General features: G+C 34.6%; 2 protein-coding genes across 3 annotated transcripts; one reads left to right on the forward strand and one right to left on the reverse strand.

The window, feature by feature from the left end:
* The first annotated feature begins 349 nt into the window (after positions 1-349).
* On the forward strand, positions 350-6,531 carry LOC108374801 (uncharacterized). Its single transcript, XM_017630826.1, has 2 exons — positions 350-369; positions 5,476-6,531. The coding sequence occupies exon 2, from the start codon at positions 5,485-5,487 to the stop codon at positions 5,944-5,946; it is 462 nt and encodes a 153-aa protein (XP_017486315.1). The 5' UTR covers positions 350-369; positions 5,476-5,484; the 3' UTR covers positions 5,947-6,531.
* On the reverse strand, positions 6,063-18,967 carry LOC108374802 (uncharacterized). 2 transcript variants are annotated; one of them, XM_017630828.1, is made up of 3 exons: positions 18,802-18,967; positions 7,027-7,249; positions 6,063-6,941 (listed from the first exon to the last, which is right to left on the reverse strand). In XM_017630828.1, coding segments are annotated over exons 1-3 (321 nt in total). In that variant the 5' UTR covers positions 18,804-18,967; the 3' UTR covers positions 6,063-6,845. The 2 variants fall into 2 exon arrangements, with proteins under 2 accessions (XP_017486317.1, XP_017486316.1); XM_017630827.1 differs by lacking the exon at positions 18,802-18,967 and having other exon boundaries at positions 7,027-7,330.
* Between the last annotated feature and the right edge of the window lie 271 nt (positions 18,968-19,238).

Raw genomic sequence — 19,238 nt, forward strand, 5'->3', positions numbered from 1 at the left:
CATTACAACAAGCTTGCTGCGAATGAATGTAATAATTCATGTAAAAAATTACGTAAATATATTAAGTAAAAATTTTGCGCTCGCGTGCCTTGCTTGCTTCTTAATGGCTTTAGATCCTTCCACTTTGCAGTAGTCAATATTTGCTTATAATTTTTGGTTTTAAATATTTATTTTTGAGACATCAATAAATTTTTAAAAACTATAAAGTCCGCTATTTCAGTATTTTTTATAGTTATGCTAAAATAAGTGTGTAATCAATTATTTGGAGTGGCTTATCAGACACTATCGCCTCGCAAACTTCGACCCTTTCGCAAATGTGGCTGCCAAATCTCCTTGCACGCGTACTTATTTTCGTGCTCATATATTTAAGTATGTATTTATGCATGTGAAAGTGTAGTTTATAATTTATAAATTTCATAATTTATAGCCTGACCAAAAACAGCTGGTCTGTCACTTTCAAAACAAATTTAATTAGCTGATTAAAGTATTTTTAAAATTATCTATCACCGAATTTATACACGTACATACATGTGTACATATGTGTATGTATGTATTTATTTATTGTATGAAAAAAAGAGATCACAAAGTTCGCTCAAGGTGCAAACAATTTCTAATATATTTTCTTTTTTTTCTTTTTTGAAGCACCATATATTTTCGAATGGCGCGAAGGTAGCAGACTTATACCTGGATTTTAATTTTATTTTGATGCAGTTTACTTTTACTTGACACGTTGATCATGGATCCACAGTCTGGCCCCTAAATTTCAGAGGACTTAATTTCCAACTTTTTATATCTGTACATACATATAAGGTTTTAAAGGAACCAACTTTTTATTCTAAATTGTCACGGTTTTCGCCATTTTTCAACAATTTTCTGTGGAAAATAATTGGCATCTTCAAATGCCAAAGTTGTAGAGAATTTCATTCTCCAAAACTTCTGTAGGTAGGAACATTTTTTTTGTACGACGCTTAGATCACGACGGGACCGAACATGCCAAACATAGCGATGTAAGGGAAGCGGCGTAAAATTCATTTCCCCATCACGTCAACCGGTAAAAGTACGATGGCCAAAATTCTATAGGACGAATTACAAAGATTAAGGCCTTAAAATGGTCACATGGATGCTTTAGCATATTACCATTAAGATGAAGATCACCGCCTAGGGTCATATAATACTACCCCTAAACCTCCTCGTCAGTTTTTGACCACCTCTGTACCACCTTCGGCTTTGGTCCCAGGCCGCATTGCTGCCAAATAGTGGAATTACATTTTAAATCCTCCAAATTTATTTTTACGGTTTTCCACCTGTGCTGCTACTGCTCCAAACTGCTGATCACTGACGCTGATGCTCCCACTCAAATAATGATCGCTTGGCCTGCCATCCATGTTGAATGGGAAGATAGGACTTTGCTTTAATTGGGGTCAGAATACTCTGTTATATCTGGAGGAGAACCGGCCATATGTCATTCGCTCCTGGGTTTTTGTATTGGCTAACCCAGCATTTTTTCCCATTGTACTAAAGTGCTTGTTATCTTTTTCGCAGTGTGTCTGTGTTAGGGTTGTTCGACTTTACTGCAAAGTCGACTTTCGACTTTTCGATCGAGTCTGTAGAGTCGGCTTTAGAAGTCGACCGATCGACGACGAAAAGTCGACTTTATCGACTTTAGAACAATCTCTAATCTAGTGAAATTCACTAACAAGACAGACAGACACTAAGGGCCAAATTCACAGTGCGTAGATAACCATTGACGAGAGTTTAACTATCGATTTTGATATTCAAAATGCTCAGTTAACAAAACTTTAAATCAGCAGGCCCCATAATTAAACTCTTATAACATAATATTTTTTTTTCAAATTTGTATAGAATAACATTGATGTTGAAGGGGGCACAATAAATCTTAAGGTCGCAGTGCTTTATACCCAACTATAATAATATTGATCTTTAGAATTTGTATATTTTCAGGCGATATGAATTTCCATAAATACATAGTTAAACTCTAGTTGGTGGTTAAGTTAACAATGGTTTAACTAAGCACTTTGAATTCGGCCCTTAGTGTCTGTCTGTCTTTTTATAAATTTATTTTTCTTGAAATTTGCCATTTTCGCAAATTTCAAAAGTTTTTTTTCTCAAAAACTGGACGTGCTGGAAAAATCTCTAAGATGAGGTCGGTCCCGTTTTTGAGATAAAATGTGGGCAAATTTTGTTGAACTGTGTATTTTATTTTCTCAATTATTTTCATTGCGCGTGATTTTGCCACTCAGGTATCCGTCCGCAAATCGCGTCGATTTGTTTACATTCATTTTGTGGATTGCACAAAGCATGCATGCTTATGTATGTAGCGCCAGTGCTCGGCTGAACGCAGCAGTTGGAAAGGCCGCATATAGCTCGGAACACTTTGACGACAGCAAGCGACAAGCAGCATCTGTCAAATTTTAAATACACACGTTCTTACGGACCCAATTATTTTGACGACAGCACGACATCTTGACTGCAGGACTGCAATTGTCGACGTCGCCAAATTAAATCTATTTCTAATTTTGCCGGCGACAATGAGTAGATGTAGTGCTGCAAAATTAAATTGTCGCAAAATTAATCACATATTCTTGATTGTTCATGTTTTTCTTATTTACTTAAATAAAAATACACAATTTGTGAAATAAATATACCAAAATGTCAAACTTTAAAATCAGCTGTTTGCTATGTCGCTGAGGTCTTCAAAATGTTTAAGAAGCTGGCTTCAAGGCGACATTTGTCGACAAAATGATGTCGCTGTCGTTACGTCGTGAAGTTGCAGTCGTCAAAGTGTTCCGAGCTTAAGTCTGCGCTTATTGACTTCTTAGAATTGCGTTTTAAAATTATTAATAATCTATCGTCTAAAAAACAATAAAAAAAATATCCTTCGATTGACGCGAATTCTATTGTCGTAATTTCGCTTGGTGGCATTTTTTGTAAGTGACCCCAGCGATAAGTTTTCCACCGATTGATAAATGTTCACGTGTGTACTTTTTCATTTAAAACATTGCTAAAAAAACTCAAAGAGCAATATCGATTGTAAAACTGTGCTTTATGGACTATTTATAAAAATACGTATGTATGTATGTATGTATGTATGTACATTAGGGTGGTCCAAAAAGAGTAAAGTCGGAATTTTACTGCTCTCACCCCCTAGGATTGTTCTATATCGAAAAAAATTATAAATCTTTTATTTTGAAATCAAAAAGTATTTAGAGATCGCTCAAAGCCCTCAAAGTTTTCCTTGCATTTTATATGGGAAAAACACAACTTTTCGTAGAAATGGTATAGAATTCTTGAAAATCAATAACTCAGTCCTTTGAAAACTTTGAAAAACTCAGGTTCTTTTCAGGAGACTTTCGATAGTAATGCTCAATTGTTTATATAACCATTTTCGGAGTTTTTCGGGGTTTTTGATGGACTTTAAAAATAATAGTTACTATGGAAAAATGGTTGAATAAACAATTAGATATTATTATTGGGTATCTCCTGCAGAGGATTAGAGTTTTCCGATAGAAAAATTTTGATTTTCAAGATATCTTTACCATTCCTACGAAAAGTTGTTTTTCCCATATAAAGTACGTGGAAAACTTTGAGCGATCTCTAAATATTTTTTGATTTCAAAATAAAAAATCGGGGTATATTTTTTTCGGTATAGATGAATCCTAGTAGGTGAGAGCACACAAATTCCGACTATACTTTTTCACAAGAATTTTGGACCACCCTAATGTGCATACAAATGAATCGAGATATCATAAGCATATCACTAACAACTAATTAATCAAACTGTTATAGCCAAAGAAAAAAGACCGGAGAGGTCGGTTTCACCCTATTTCGGGTATGGGGAATCGAACTGCATCATTCGTTTTTTTTTAATTTTCCACACGCCTTCATACAAAATTCCTTTCAGAAAATTTTGACTCCAAAGGAAATTTTTCGGGTGTTGTGCTCTATTTTGGTGGTTTCTAATTTTATTTATTTCGTTTCTGAAAAAAAGTTATTTCATAGATGTTCAGATGTTTTGTGAATAAACCAAACCCTTAAGGATTATTCTTGAATTTTAGGTAGAAAATCCGAAAGCAGTGATACATAAATATATCAATTACACTTGCACAAAAAAAAATTTGTAAACCAAAACTTAATTTTTCATGCAAAGTTAGGATGAATGTGTATTCCCGTGATTTTGGGCCGCTGAAACCGAAAATTACTAAAAAAAATCAATTAGACCCTTCCGTATTTGTGTCCACAAATTACAAATCTGTAGTAAAAACATATGTACTGCCAGGAAAAAGTATTGTACAGAGAATTTTTCACAATAAATATAGAGATTTATATTACAAATTTATTCCGCTCATTTTTATAAAAGTACAATTTCTAAAATCTATGCAAAACTTAGGAAAGTTCGATGAAAATGCATGCAGATTTGCAAATTTTTAGTACAATAAAGTGCAAATTTAATGTAGCTAGGATTTACCGCTAATTTCTGGCAATTTTTTTCACGTTTGGAAGAAATCCATTAAAAAAATTTCGAAAATACTTTTAATGAAAAAAAAATGCGAAGCACCTTCGACAAAAAAATTCTAAAAAATCAACGCGATTTTTTAACAACTTCAAGCTTGCACTTTTTGATACTAAAATTGTAGTGGCTATAAATCTGCATACATATTCGAAAAAATTCGAAAAACCAGATTAAAAAGTTGAAAATCTGTATGTAATTTTATTGAACTTTCCTGAGTTTTGCGCAAATTTTAGAAAGTATATTTTTTTGTTTTTTGTTGTGGTATAAACTATATTATTATAAAAAATTAGCCGGGAAAAATTGAAAAAAATTTGTTTGCATATATTGTGAAAAATTCTCTGTGCCAATACTTTTTTCAGTGTGGGTATGTCCCATTTAAAAGGATGGACTTCCGGTCTGTTTAACTCTTTTCCGGAAGTCGGTAATACGGCCAAAAGCTAGAACATCTTCGAATTGGTAATTCAAATATCGATGGTTAAGTAGAAGATCGACCTATCTCGGCAGCCAGTTCGAAAACGCTCTATATCAAAAAACTTTTAAAGAACGCCCTACTTCAGAATTTAATTGAAAAACACCCTATCTCGAAATTCGGTTCAAAAACGCCCTATCTCACTTCAAAATGTATTGAAAATATGCTGATAGAGGGCGTTCTTGAAAAGTTTTTTGAAATAGAGCGTTTTCGAAATGGCTGCCGAGATCGGTCGATCTTCCACTCAGCCATCGATATTTGAATTTTTCAATAAAAAACGTTTTGCTCCATTTTAGTCTGTGACACCCAGTATACATATGCAGTGTTAAGTATGGTTAGGATAGATTTTAACTGTTTTTTAGGCCCGACCCATTCTAGTGCACATAATTAAGGGCCTTTTTAAAAAATATTTCGTAATCGGAAAGAACATTTTTAACAATTTTCAATATTTTGGTTATTTTTTTTTTTATTCCAGCTAATTGACATGTCCACCCACACAATGCCGCCTCTAAATCTCCTAGCTGCCGATTTTGTGAAATGTTTCTTGAAAACCGCTGATTTAGTAGCGAAAGAAGATAAAACCACCGATGAAGCGGAGACGTTGAACAACACAGCAAAGACAAAGTACAAGAGGAGAAAAATGCTGAACGGCGGTGCTGGTGCTGCTTTTATGAATGGTCATGGCGGCAGTGACTCAGATGACGAGAGCGATGATGATGATGAGGAGGGCGAAGCGAAAAATGCAAATGCGAGCTATGCCAATCACTCCACCTCAGCCATTGATGAAGATGTGGAAATGGTGGACGAGGCCACAGCGTTAAAGAGGCGCAAGAGTTTGCTAGTTAAAGGTGAGCAAATGAGTGCGGCGGCGACAGTACCGCAACGGAGCGACAACGAAGCACAGCTGAAACGAATTGCAGCGTCGAGCTTGGAAGTAGAATTTTAGAATCAAAATTGATTTAACTGAAATGAGTTTTACATAAATTAAACTACTACAATCTGATGCAAACGGAGTGCGATTGTTCGCAAAATATTAATAAGTCAAAAGTGTACGTTTTTGTTTTTTTTTGATGAATTGCATACGAATGCAGTTTTCATTACGTTTACTTCATGTACAGCTAAATTTTGCTTCAATAGAAATAACGTTTGCTAATTTACATCTGGACTTAAACTTAAAGTTAATGACTGCAATGAAATATTTTTAATAAATCTGATGTAATTACGTACATATTCGTGTTCTTTTCGATTTTTAATTTACATAAATTCAAATGCACCCTTAAGCTAGACATATAAATGAGTATCGTAGCATAACAGTTAATGAAATATTATTTACAAAAAAATTTCCTTTTAAAAATGTAAGGTGCACTTTTACAACAGCACTAGTTTTTAAAAACTATAGCCGCTAATGCAATCAAATGTACACACATACATACATACATACATAATTACGATCTAGTGTATGTATATGTAGTGCGTCGCCGATGCAATAACCTCAAATGTGTATAGCAAATAAAAAGTGCTATTTTGAAATGAATTCAATAGGTTTATGTGATTTTGTTTTAAACTACATCTGAGGCCTTGAGCGCCAGAGTGGCCTAGCTGACATTTAAAAAAAAAAAAAGTTGAGGTGCACCTTAAAATGCATTACTAGAATCGAAGCGGTAATAGCCCAAGCCACGTACTTTTAGTTTTCTTTTGCTATAATCACGTAGGTGCAATGAACTTTTTAGTAAAAGACCGCATTTATTTTTTATAGATCCTTCTTTCTCACATTATTAAAAAAAAAAATGTTTGTAGATAGGCTCCTCTGGCCCTTTAAAAACATCTATGTATTTCTTCTGCAAATCAAATTAATTTTCCTCTTCGACTAATGAATCCAGCATGCGCGAGCACATTGTAGATCTCCGCGCGTGGTATTTTCTCCGCCTGCCGTTCGTAGACCTGCAATCAAAATAAGCAAGCAATTTGCCATGTTACCGAATGCTTCAAACTTAATTAAAAATTGTAAGCAGCTATTTATAATTACCGGTTCCTCGCCTGGTCCGAACCAACTTGACTTGGCTAGCACTTCACGTACGCGTGGCGTCTTGTAGAAAGGATTTCTCAGCGCATTGGGCAAGGACTCTTCGTATGCGTCATTTTCGATAACAGCAATATGTGCATACCGCTGCGGACGTGCCAAGACATTCGAAGCAGCAACGAGCAGTAGCAGAATGACAAAACAGACATTGTAGATGCACCTCGTAAACCTGAAATAAAAAAAGGATGGATGAGTTGAAATTTGTTCTCGGATACTCCGCACAATGTACATGAATATGTACATATGTAATATGTAGTAGGTAAATCTACGTTGTAAGCATACACAAAAGCGATCCTCAAGAAAAGCCGACAGAAGCAGCCACCCCCCTTTCAACAACAGAAAAGGTTCACAGGCGCACAGCGGCGCCCAGCAACTACAATTTGTAAGGAAGAAACTGCGTGAAAAAATTGCCAAAAATCAACGCGATTTTTTAGCAACTTCAAACTTGAACTTTGGTATACTAAAATTGAGTGGGGTTACAACTGCATACATGGAATTTTTCTAAAAAAATCTAGTTGTAAAGTTGCAAATAAGTATGCAAATTTATTGAATTTTCCTGCGTTTTGCAAAAAGTTTAGAGATTTATTTTTGAGTGGCTTTGTACATAGTATGAACTATATTTTTATAAAAAATTCCTACGTTAATTAGAATAAAAAACTTTGCATACATTGGGTCGAATTTTCTGTGCCAATACTTTTGTCTGGCACTGTATATCATTCGAAAAGTCTGTTTATGCTGAAGGGAAGATAATTAATCAAATTTCAAATTAGTTTAATATAAAGCGAAAAAATTAATTCTAAAATGGCAAATACTAATGCATGTACGTATATATGGCGACTTAAATAGCTCATAAATGTATACTTTACTATTGATGCTCAATTAAGGAAACGTGCTAAGCAACGACTTAAACCTTTCAGTGTCGAAAAAATTTTACGGTAATCTAAAAATCTAAAAGTTTGTATATCAGGAAAAGTCGATCCCCTGACGATGAGCAACAAATATTTTTTTTTGTGGAAAGTTTATCGTTTAAAAGTTGAAGCTTGACAGGGCACCCCAAATTTGTAAAAATTGTTTAAACCACAAATAAACACTTAAAGACTACCAAGTTTAATTCAGCCTTATTTGCATATGGTTTCAGTAAAATATAAACAAAAAATATTGGTTTTGATTTTAAAAATTTATTCTGGTTATCACATTTATATACTCGTGAGTTTATGAACTAGGACTTTTTACCTGTGGAATAGTCATAACTAGGGAAGACAAAAATATGCACAAAAAACTTAATAATATGGTTATTAAAATGACTCCATAATATTAAAAATATGCTTATATATGCCCCAAAAATGCATACGTATAACTGAATTTTTTTTGATCATCGCATAAAAAATGTTATAACTACATACATGCAGTATTCCCCGGTTAATTGATTTCCCCGCTTTTTTGAATTACCGTATCGGTAAAAAAATATATTCACAAAAAGGAGAAGTTATCACGTTAACCGATTTTTATAATTCTTTTTTTAAAGGAAATGTGTTACCTCACAGGTGGTCCCATAATAATTTTGTTTAAATCCGAAAATTGGATCATGAAGAAATTAACGATAATCTTAAATTTTTATATGAGAATTGAAGTCGGTTTTGTTTTTTGCTTAAAAAAATACTTGTTTTTATAGAAATTATTTCTAAAAATATGTGGACAAGTATACATACTTACGTAAAAATATAATTTTTTTTGTATTACTTTATTTTTTCATTTAAAGTTTAAACTACATATATAAATGTCATTAAATTTTAAAATGCTTACATGCATTATCTTTTAATTGATTAGGTTGTCCAATTTAGCGGAATTTCTGTTTAATTAAACGAGTATCGGTTAATTGATTCTCCGGTTAATTGAACCAAAAATTGTTCAATTGTTGAAGGGCAAATTTATAGAAAATAACGGGACTTTCCATTGTTTGTCAGCCTTTTCTTTTTGTCAATTAATGAGTCGATTACGGATTGCAGTTGGGTGGCCAGTGGCTGAAATGGTATAACTGGTGGCAACTGGCAACTGAAAGCTGGCAAACGAGTTGCTATATTGGCAGCTGCATTTTTGTGGTTGCCGCAGAAGCTTTGATTGAGATAATTTATTTCTTTTTTCAACTGGTACTTCAGCTTATTTACACTCAAGTCTTAGTTGGTGGTTCTTCAAAATTTTATTACCTTCAACTTTATAGAACTTAACTATAGTTGCTATTCATAGTGTACATTTTAATTTCAGTGGCGTTGCCCATCGCCAACCCAACTGCGGCTGCCTTGTCATCCATAATCGACCCACAAACAAACCTCATTGGCAACCCTGGCTATCTCCGCAGATGAAATTATGCGAAAATTAAATCACTTATTACCAAAATAATCATTTTTATGCGTTTTTATGCTTTTTCGCCAAAGTAAATATGTATTTTGTGTCATAAACACACTTTGTTTTTTTTAGCTGAATAACGGTAAATTCCAAATATCTCGAAACTTCATACTTAGAATAAAAATTTACTCGATTTTCAGAATCAGAAACGATTTGCAGGTTTTTACAGGAAGTCGTTCCAGGTGACCACCTTCCATAAGGTTTATTAATGGAGAAACCAGCTGTTCCTGCAAATCGGGAATATCGTGAAGCATCTGGAACGCAACTAATGCAAACTGATGTTTAAGAAAATGGCCTATTTTTTATTGTTGAAAATATATGTGGCATAAGTTTTAGTTTGATGAGATGAATGTTAGAAAAGATGTAATAGTTGTAATAACTATTCGTGAGAACCTATTCACACGATTCAAATAGTAATTTAATTTGATTTGATACGGAGCAATGTAGTGGTTATTTTGTTCCAAAAGTTTTGTATTATTGCCGAAAAAGAATAAAAAGACGATAAGCAAACCTAAAAAGCATCAATAACAATTGACTTATGTAAGTGCATTTATTATGTCTAAGTGCATTGAATACACAATAAACAAAAACTAACCTGACCCGAAACAATTAAAATACAACCAAGACTGCAACCCTAAACAACAACAAAGAGCCATGTGGCTGGCACCTCCGACACTCAACTAAATAATAAACGGAACTAAACGAATTATGAAACACATTTTATAATTTTCAAAATATATATATTTTTAAACGGTCATTAAGCATCGACTAAGCAGACAACAGCAACAAAATAATCATAACAATCTACTGTTTAATCATCACAAAGTGCAAAGCTGCATACATACATGCATACATATGTATGTACATACATATCAGCAATAAGTCCCCTTTCAGACACGTCAAGTCTTGCTTTCAAGTCTGCTCGTTCGTTGGCAAAGGAGGTGGGAAGAGAGGGGAAGAGTACAGATACCTCCGTACCGTCAATTCGTTTCAAGTTTTCGTGTTCCCTTTTGATCTTTTCGTTGCCTCCCATTTAAAGATCCAAGGACTTGAATTCAATAAAACTTGACGCGTGTGGAAGCAAAGAGAAAACACAAAAGAGAATGCGATAAAAATTGCTTTCAAGACTTGACGTGTCTGAAAGGGGACTAATAGCAGCTGGTCAATTCAGATATGGCAACCATCATAGCGGTGAAATAGACACGGCACAGCCAAATGAAAATGAATTCGTAACATTTCCAACTTACCTGGTATACAACAATTGCCTGCAACAGCAACAAAAATGCCAGCACCTTATGCGCTTAAGTGCATTGTGGCATAGTTTTCCAATGGCCTGTTGGCATCTTAACCCATAGAGGGTGATAGGGAGCCAATTAATGGTGTTTACCGTTGTGGTGTTAATAACAATTTGCAATAGTCGAGGGACACATTGGGATGGTACTACATATTTGCACATCAGATGGTTAACGATTTTAAGAGTTTACATCTACATCAATGAGGCAGTGGTTGATGGGCAGGTTGGGGATATTTCTTTTTGTTTTCGCTTGACATTTGTTGATATACGTACAAACTGCTGTTGCCTTAACACTCCAATTCTGCTTGGAAAAAATCACACTCAACTTGATTTTATATTCCTGCTCGTCGAATATAATCGCTCATTTAGATCCATCTAATTCTGGAATATTACAGATCTAGTTTCGATTGGCCTCCATGTGGTATTACGACAGCCAACCTTCTCAGCAGCTGAACTCTCGGCATACGGGAATTAGAAGCCATGTCTACTACCTCTAAGTGAGGCATACGAATATCTAGGCTGTGCTTTTATTCGGTATCGCCTTTGGAAAAATCGTCTGCTTTAGGTTTCTATTAATTTAGTAGTAATAAATGAATTTAGAAGTAATCGGAATTTAAATTTTAAACAAGTAAATTTTGAGCTTTCTTATAAGCCAACTAGCCCTCTGTGCGATACATTATTGTCGCGCGCCGTTGTGAATGATGACACTTTAATAAAACGCAAACAAGTATGAAAAAAAAAACTAAAGGAAAACAAAAGCGACAAGTGCCGGAAAATGAATGCGTGTCATTTGTGGTAAAAAAAAAAACAACTGACAGATGGCGGCTGAAACAATGGCATAGCAATGAAAGTAAAATTAGTAAAGAAATAGAAAAGAAAAAAATCAATGAAAGCGGAAGCCCGGTAGGTGCGTTTGCGCAGAGCTTATGGAGAACATGCGTTAATATAAATATTTGTACTAGGGTGTTCGAGATTTTCGACTTTTTTCAAAACCGGTGTTCGGGATATTCGAAAAAATCAATTTGAAAAGAAATGGTTCTTATTTTTTAAACTCAGCAAAACCGGTTAGACCGGACATTTGCTTTTAATTTTTCGCAGTTGGATAACGCTTACAATGGAATAGAACTATTGAAAATAGACGTAATAGATCTTATATTTAAATATTTAAAGGCTCTGCGATCAACTGGTTTTTTCCTACGTTGTTTAAAACCTGAACCTTGTCTTTTGTAAAATATATATTTAAATCAACTATTTCTGAAATAGTATCTCCGAGTTTTTAATATTTGTTATTAAATCATTTCGTGAACCGAATCCCCTCTGGAATCAGATGGGATAGAATACAAATATATTTTTTGCAGCTACCTTTTCGCCACAGTGCCTCAGAAAATGTGTTTTTGCGAAAAATTACTTGTAAGCTTTAGATGAAGAACCCGTTTTATTTGATAACAAAACTCCGGTTTATTTGATATCAGAAAAATCGCGCTTTGAAAAAAACTGGCTAGAACCGGTTTGGAAAAACCAAGTAAATCACCCTAGTGTATACATAGTATGTTTGATTGCAACTAAGCAATGTAATGCATAACACTTAGGAACGACAAAAGCTTTCAACGACAACATCTGTGTACACTTCTTTCTAACTACTAGATATGTATGTACATACATTAGGGCGGGCCATTTTTCTTTTACTATGCGCGTATAGATTAGGAGGATTCAACGTATTATTCTAAGCAAATTTTCAGAAGAAAGCATGGAAATCAATGTGGAGTTTGCCAAATTGAGAAAATAGGTTTCAAAGAAAATGTGAATATTTTCACTGTTGCGCCATCTGGTCCAAGTTTTAAGAAAAAAAAGCGCAGAAATGGATTCCTCCTACCAAAAAAAATTTTATAGCATGTTTTTTTTTTTAATTTAAGCACTTCTTTACGAGACTACAGCAAAATGCTAAGAAACGAGTTTTCGCAATTTGGCAAACTCCAAATTGCTATTGGACCCATAGTTTCTTGCGAAAATTTGCTTAGAATTACCCGTAGAATCCTGCTGTGCTATAGGCGCATCGGCGAAAAAATAACCTACACAGATTGGCCCACTCTAATGTACATATGTACATATGTACGCACTTATAAGGTAAACAACATATTCGTATAATTACTATATGTATGTGTGCACAATTTTGCCGCAATTGAAAGTGATGAAATCAATGATGCGTAAATGAATTTTCGCTTTGCATTTGCATGAAAATTTTTGGATCAGCGCCCGTTAGAGTCACTTTTCCAGCTATATGTACATATGTGTATTTCCGCATTGTCCGCTGGCCAACAGGCCAACATCGACCAGACAGCTAGCTACCTTCCCACTTGCAGACAGCCAAGTGTCCAGCTGCCTAAGCCAATTGGCTTTTATGTCATTCATCAGCTGTTCGAGTTGCCGTTTGCGGTTGTCCTACTAAAAAACAGTACCAGTAAATACACTTGGACATGTTCAAACATATCTATGTACATATGTACCACATATTATGTGGTCACCAAAAAAACTTTACTCCTCACTGCCCCTGCAAGTCCAAACTGGTATTTACTTACCCTACTTCTTTGTTATTTCTCGCCATGCGTGTAGCTTCCTTATGCTCTGCAAAGCCATGCCTAATAGTGTCACGTGCAAAATAACTGGTCAAATGAGCAACAAGTGTAACAAGATCACAAGGCGGATGAGAGCCGGCAACTTGTTGTCACATGAACTCCATACAACCAAGTAAGTATGCAACTAAATACTAATGTATGTATGTATGTATGTATGTACACAAGTGCGTAACCATGTTACATGACCATTAATTGGAGTGGCAACTCGTCGATTGTTGATGATGTTGCAGCAAATATATGTACATATGTATGAAAAAAGTGGCCTGTGGCAAGTTTCGCCGGCTCCAGTTTTTACTTGTTTTACGGGCGTTGGTCATATGCCATGCGCTAGAGCTGGGATACTATCGATAGTAATATCGATAGTTGAAAACTGTCGCAACTATCGATAGTATTTGAAAGCTATCGATGTCGGTTTTAGCGAAACTTCTCTCTTTACATCTCTTAACATTACATTAATTATTTTTTCCAAGAAAATCACAATACAGTCGGCGAAAAAAAAACTTGTACTTATTGGAATTTTTAGCAACTATAAGCTTACACTGAGTTACAATAAAATTTAATAAGCTATAAAACCGCTTACACAAAATTTTTATAGAAATTCGAATTAAAAAGCTTGAAATTTAAATGATTTTGTAGTTTGTTTTGTACAACTTTTATATAAAATTAGTAGACACTAAACAAACAAAAAATAGTCAAAACTGCTAAAATGTTGTGGTGCTATTAAATATTTTGACCAGTACTTTATTCGTTTTCTTATATTATGGTAAAATGTTAATAATTTCCTTTGTCCGGATTTTGATATACGCCTCCGCATTTGATCTCAGTTGAACTTTTATAAGTATGCGCTGTCAATTTAAAGGAATATATTTTGATTCGTTTGTTTTGTAGTATTCGAAATGTATTATTATAGCCAATTTCACTGCTTTGCACCTTAAAAGGGACAAACATAGGTATATATAATATATATAATGCAGACGCATAAATTAATAAGTTTATTTTATTATTATAAGGAGTTCTTTTTGATGCACTAAAACTTTAATAAATTTATATAATCTCTTTAATTTAGAAATTTTATAAATTTATTAATTATTTAATTTTCAAGCAATTTAGCATTTCAATTCAATACCTCTCACGACGATAGTAATATCGATACTATCGATGCTTTCAACTATCGTTTCGAAAACTATCGAGTGGCGGTACTATCGATAGTATCCCAGCTCTACCATGCGCCGCTCATTCCGAGTTTTTACGCACTTCCACATGCTGGGTACATACATACATATTTATGCATTATTACTTTTCCTTGTTGGCGTTTATATATAACCTGTAGGGGAAACATTTAGTCCTTAACTAGCTTAATACCAATTTCAGTAGAAGTCTAACTAGTTCCTCTTCTATATTTTTCATGCTAATAACTCTAATAACTGTTATTTTGTTCAATTGTCATTCCAGTTGATGGGGAAGTCTTCACGTGAGCCACGGAGACGACCAAACAATTGCATTGAGTAGCATGTCTCTGTGAGTAGAAGTGGTGACTCCAGGGCAACACAATTTTGGTGCGGCAAAAGTTAGAGCCATTTCTGATCGACTTTTTTGTGCTTATTACGAATCCATCAGCTCCGTATTTTGAAAAAAAAAACCTGGCCAAAGTGTAAAAAATCGCGTGTTTAACATTGTTCGAGAAGCTCTAGCGAAGAAACAAAATGTGACTTTCAAGTAGGCTTAACTTAAAGCTTGAACCTTCGACTTTCTAAATACGTCCATGCAACATTTGATTTCAACCCGCGAACAACAAGTTCATATTCGAATACGCTACCATTCGCCTACAGCGGCTATTGAGATAACATAGAAAAAATCCATAATTAAATTTGTTCTCCAACTTTATGTTTACGTTGGGGCTTAAAAACTACACTGCATCCCTTCGATCGCTTAGGTAAGCAAAAACTCGGCTATCTCAGTCGTAGTCGGTTTATCTCTGCGTGGAAAAGGTAATGCATTCCCTATTTTCTCACTGGGATGTACCCATGCTCGTATATCTGAATACATATATGTATACTTATACATAAATACTAAATGCTTACATACATACATGCATTTCATTTGCGTGAACGTAAATCTATTTATTTCAGACACAAAGTCGCTTGATGCGAGATCGATTATATAATTGCCACTTTCTTGGTTACTGTCCTGTGATGACGCAACGATTGCGCGATGGTATTTTTATTTTTAGAGCAGGCTTTTCGCTACAAAAATGTGAGTTGCATCGTCCTTAAAGTATTGGGACGTATTTTATCTCCAAACCCTTTATAAGGCCATGTGAACCAGAGTAGGACGACAGTGACCTGTTAGAATATATATGGTCAAGGTAGGTCAAAACGTTCCGTTCATGGAAGAATATGCTTGGTCATGTCCTCTTCGCAAGTTCTTTCGCAATGCAGTTGCCTCTATATTCCTGTGACCAGTTGCCAAAATAAGTTTAAGAGAGTTTCGCTTAGCCTTCAACTGCACCGGTTTCAAATTCATTTATAGCCCCCATAGAAGCTGAGAATTAGACCTGGAAGACACAAATATAGTATGGCAAAGAAATAGAGTACTTCAGGGTGGGGTTTCGCGAGAAAACTACTCCACCCACTTCGGCACTGATTCTAACCATCTGTCTGTGAAAAATTAAAATTAATTATCAATGCCTTTCTGCCCACTCTTCCCTATTTGAGATCTCCATACAGTGGCATTAATCGCTTAAGGCGTCATTACGCATTGTTCGGATTGCTCCACTGTTTGGGTTCAGTGGTATAATAGGCATCTCCCGCCAAAGGAAACTCGCCATTGAGTGCCAAAAAAGTGGTGAGAGCACGGCATCTTTAAAATCTGATTTTACTCACAAGCTTTTTAAGTTTATTTTACGATATATTGCCTTGTTATAGGTTATGTTTAAAGTACCGTTCCGCCAACGAAAATAAAAGCCGTGATTATATCTATAAATATTTAAGTACTTGAATTTGGTTACAAATAAGCAAAACAAACAATTAAAAGGTACGCAAGGTCGAGTCAAATGCATTTCAAATACATTTTATTATTACAGTACTTGTTAGACCTGTATGTATGTATGTATGTATGTCGGTGCGCCTATGTTTCTCGCATCAATTATTAGTTTATTTTTGTCTGTCATTCGCCCTCGCAGTAAGAAAAAATTATATCAACAATATTTCCAAAATTTTATTACGGGTTGAATGTTAATTATTTCCAAATTGCTGAAACACGTTTAAGCCTACAATTTCAACGATCGAAACAAAGGAAGCAAAAAAAAATACACAAAAGCGAATTCAGCACTATTTTGCCCCCAAGGTGTCCATTTATCGACTCCACACAGCACACAAAACTCTTCTTGGGTTCACAAAAAAAAAATCGCTGTACATCGCTGCTGTGGTTGTGCGACAAGCGGCGGGCTACGGTTGTCATTCGGTAGTCAGTAAGCATACTTATTGTCCCAAGTGGGCGTTTTAATTGCCAAAATTACAAAAGCAAATACACTGTTTACAGTTAATTTAGTTCATTATAATTTATTTATTTCTTGGCTGTTGCTAGTTTAGCTACTACACTTTGCAAATTGCAAAAATATACTAAATGTAACAGAGGCTCATTAATTTCCAGCTCTGATTTGACCATTGTTAATTTTATTCACCACAGCGCGGAGTCGGTTGTAATCAATTTGCAATTGGGCTAAGGTGAAGTCTTAAATAAACATTTGTTTAATGCGCTTGGAATGTTAAGTAATTGAATGTAGCAAATTGAACGTTTAGGTTGCATGGTGTAATCTAGAGTGTGGCTTATTTTTGTAGACACAAATAAAAATTACATTGAGAGCATGAAAGACGGCTACCGAAGTCGAGCGTATTGCCTAATAACAAAAAAAAACAAAAACTTAGAATGTTAGTAAATATGAGTAGACTCCGAACGGGGCTGACCATCGTTGAGGATTTTATGAGGAATGCACTAACTAAATTATTCCGAAATTAAAAAAAAAAAAACTACATAAATAAATAAATTTGTATGGAATAAAAAACGAACAAATTAAGAAAAAGAAGTAGACAAAATTAGATAATGGCTAAGGAAATATGCTCAGAAGCCGACCAATGCTACGGCATGGCAAAAAGGTTCCCTTTGTACCTAACCTTGGAATACTTGCGGGCTTCTGGACCTAAAGGGCAATAAACAGGGCTGATAATAATCTTCATCGTGAGCTTTACTCGTATGACTCGTATATATAGAATATAAACCTGTACTAATCGCAGCATTGTAGCTACTATAGGAAATACTCAATTGTCGACCAATGTGGAGTTGAATATTAATCCAGAAAACATCTGTCGCGCCATTTTTTTGACGGCGAAATATGACGCATTGACGTAAAAAGACGCGTAAAAAACTTCGGCGAAAAAAGACGCGTAAACCTAGATTTATACCTAGCCAAGCACTGTCACTTCAGCATTATCTCCCAAAAACTCTCTGGTTAATTTTTTCGAATTTTGCGATCCCAGGATTAGACCCGGGGATTTAGATATTCATTATATTTCAACAACTTAAGGTGAAAAAATTGCACCAATAAAGTTTGAGAAGCTGCCCTACCATATAATATATAATAAATAAAAGGGTTTGAAACCTACTTTTTTATTTAAGTTGAAAAATATTTTATTAGTAACAAAACAAAAGACAGTAATTAAATTTCTGCGCATTCAACAATTCTTTAGCGTGTACATATCTGATAAAGTAACTTAAAGTATATATGTCGAAAAAAGCTTGATGCAAAAAATTTAAATCAATAAATGTGTAACAAATGCAAAAAGATGAAACAACCCATAAGAAATGAGCTTCAACGTCTTTCATCGGCCCAGAACCTCTTTGCGGCATAGGAAGGTGGCACCCGCTATTTTGTACAACCACTAAGAAGATGTTTACAGAAATAGCTACTGGATGAAGAAATGGAAATCACGGATGCTCTTACCGGAAATTACAGACTAAACTACTAAACGTGGGTGCCTTAGGACGCTATGAAGTCCAAAGGTTCAGGTTAAATCACAAAATTTCTTTCGGATGCTGGATTTATGAAGCTAATTGTTATCAGATTGATTAGAACTGTTCAGGGTATCTTCAAATCAATCCACATTACATATCGAATCACAGTTTTAAATGTGCCGTAAAAATCATGAAGTAACGTTTCCTATTTTTCCTTAAATCTTAATGATAAAACAATAGGTCATAACTGACAGTCGATTACTCGACATATCATACCCCAATAAATCTGGGCTATCAATGGATAATAAACTTATGATTTATTGAATGTGAAATATAAAAATTAATAAATACTTAAAATGTCGCCACTTTAAGCGAACTCACATTTCCAATAATACAATTTGAATTGCTCAATATTTATTGAAATAACTTTTATCTTCACACTGCAGCTACAAATCTCGACGAACACAAGAAGCAAAAGAGAAGTAATTGAATTTTTTTTTTATTTATATTTTGTACATTTGCGCGCTTTATACGTACTTTAATTGAACGCGTCCGATTGGCGACTGAAGNTAGACATCAATTATGTATGTATGTACGTATGAATGTTTGTGCGAATATGTTGCCAAACCAAAACGGCGATGAGAAAAAATATACAGGTATTTAGAGGAAAATTTATGATTACGTACATAAATATGTATGTTTTTCTCCCAAAATGTTGAAAATTAAGTGGATAGTTGAGCTAGAAGAGCCTCCACAGTGCATTGTTTTGTTAGTCTGCTAGTCGAAAATATGCATAGCTGCAAGCAAATTTCTAAAAA

The sequence above is a fragment of the Rhagoletis zephyria genome, unplaced genomic scaffold (genome assembly GCF_001687245.7).
Source record: "Rhagoletis zephyria isolate East Lansing unplaced genomic scaffold, Rhagoletis_zephyria_1.1 Rzeph_scaffold_08145, whole genome shotgun sequence".
NCBI classification, from domain to species: Eukaryota; Metazoa; Arthropoda; class Insecta; order Diptera; family Tephritidae; genus Rhagoletis; species Rhagoletis zephyria.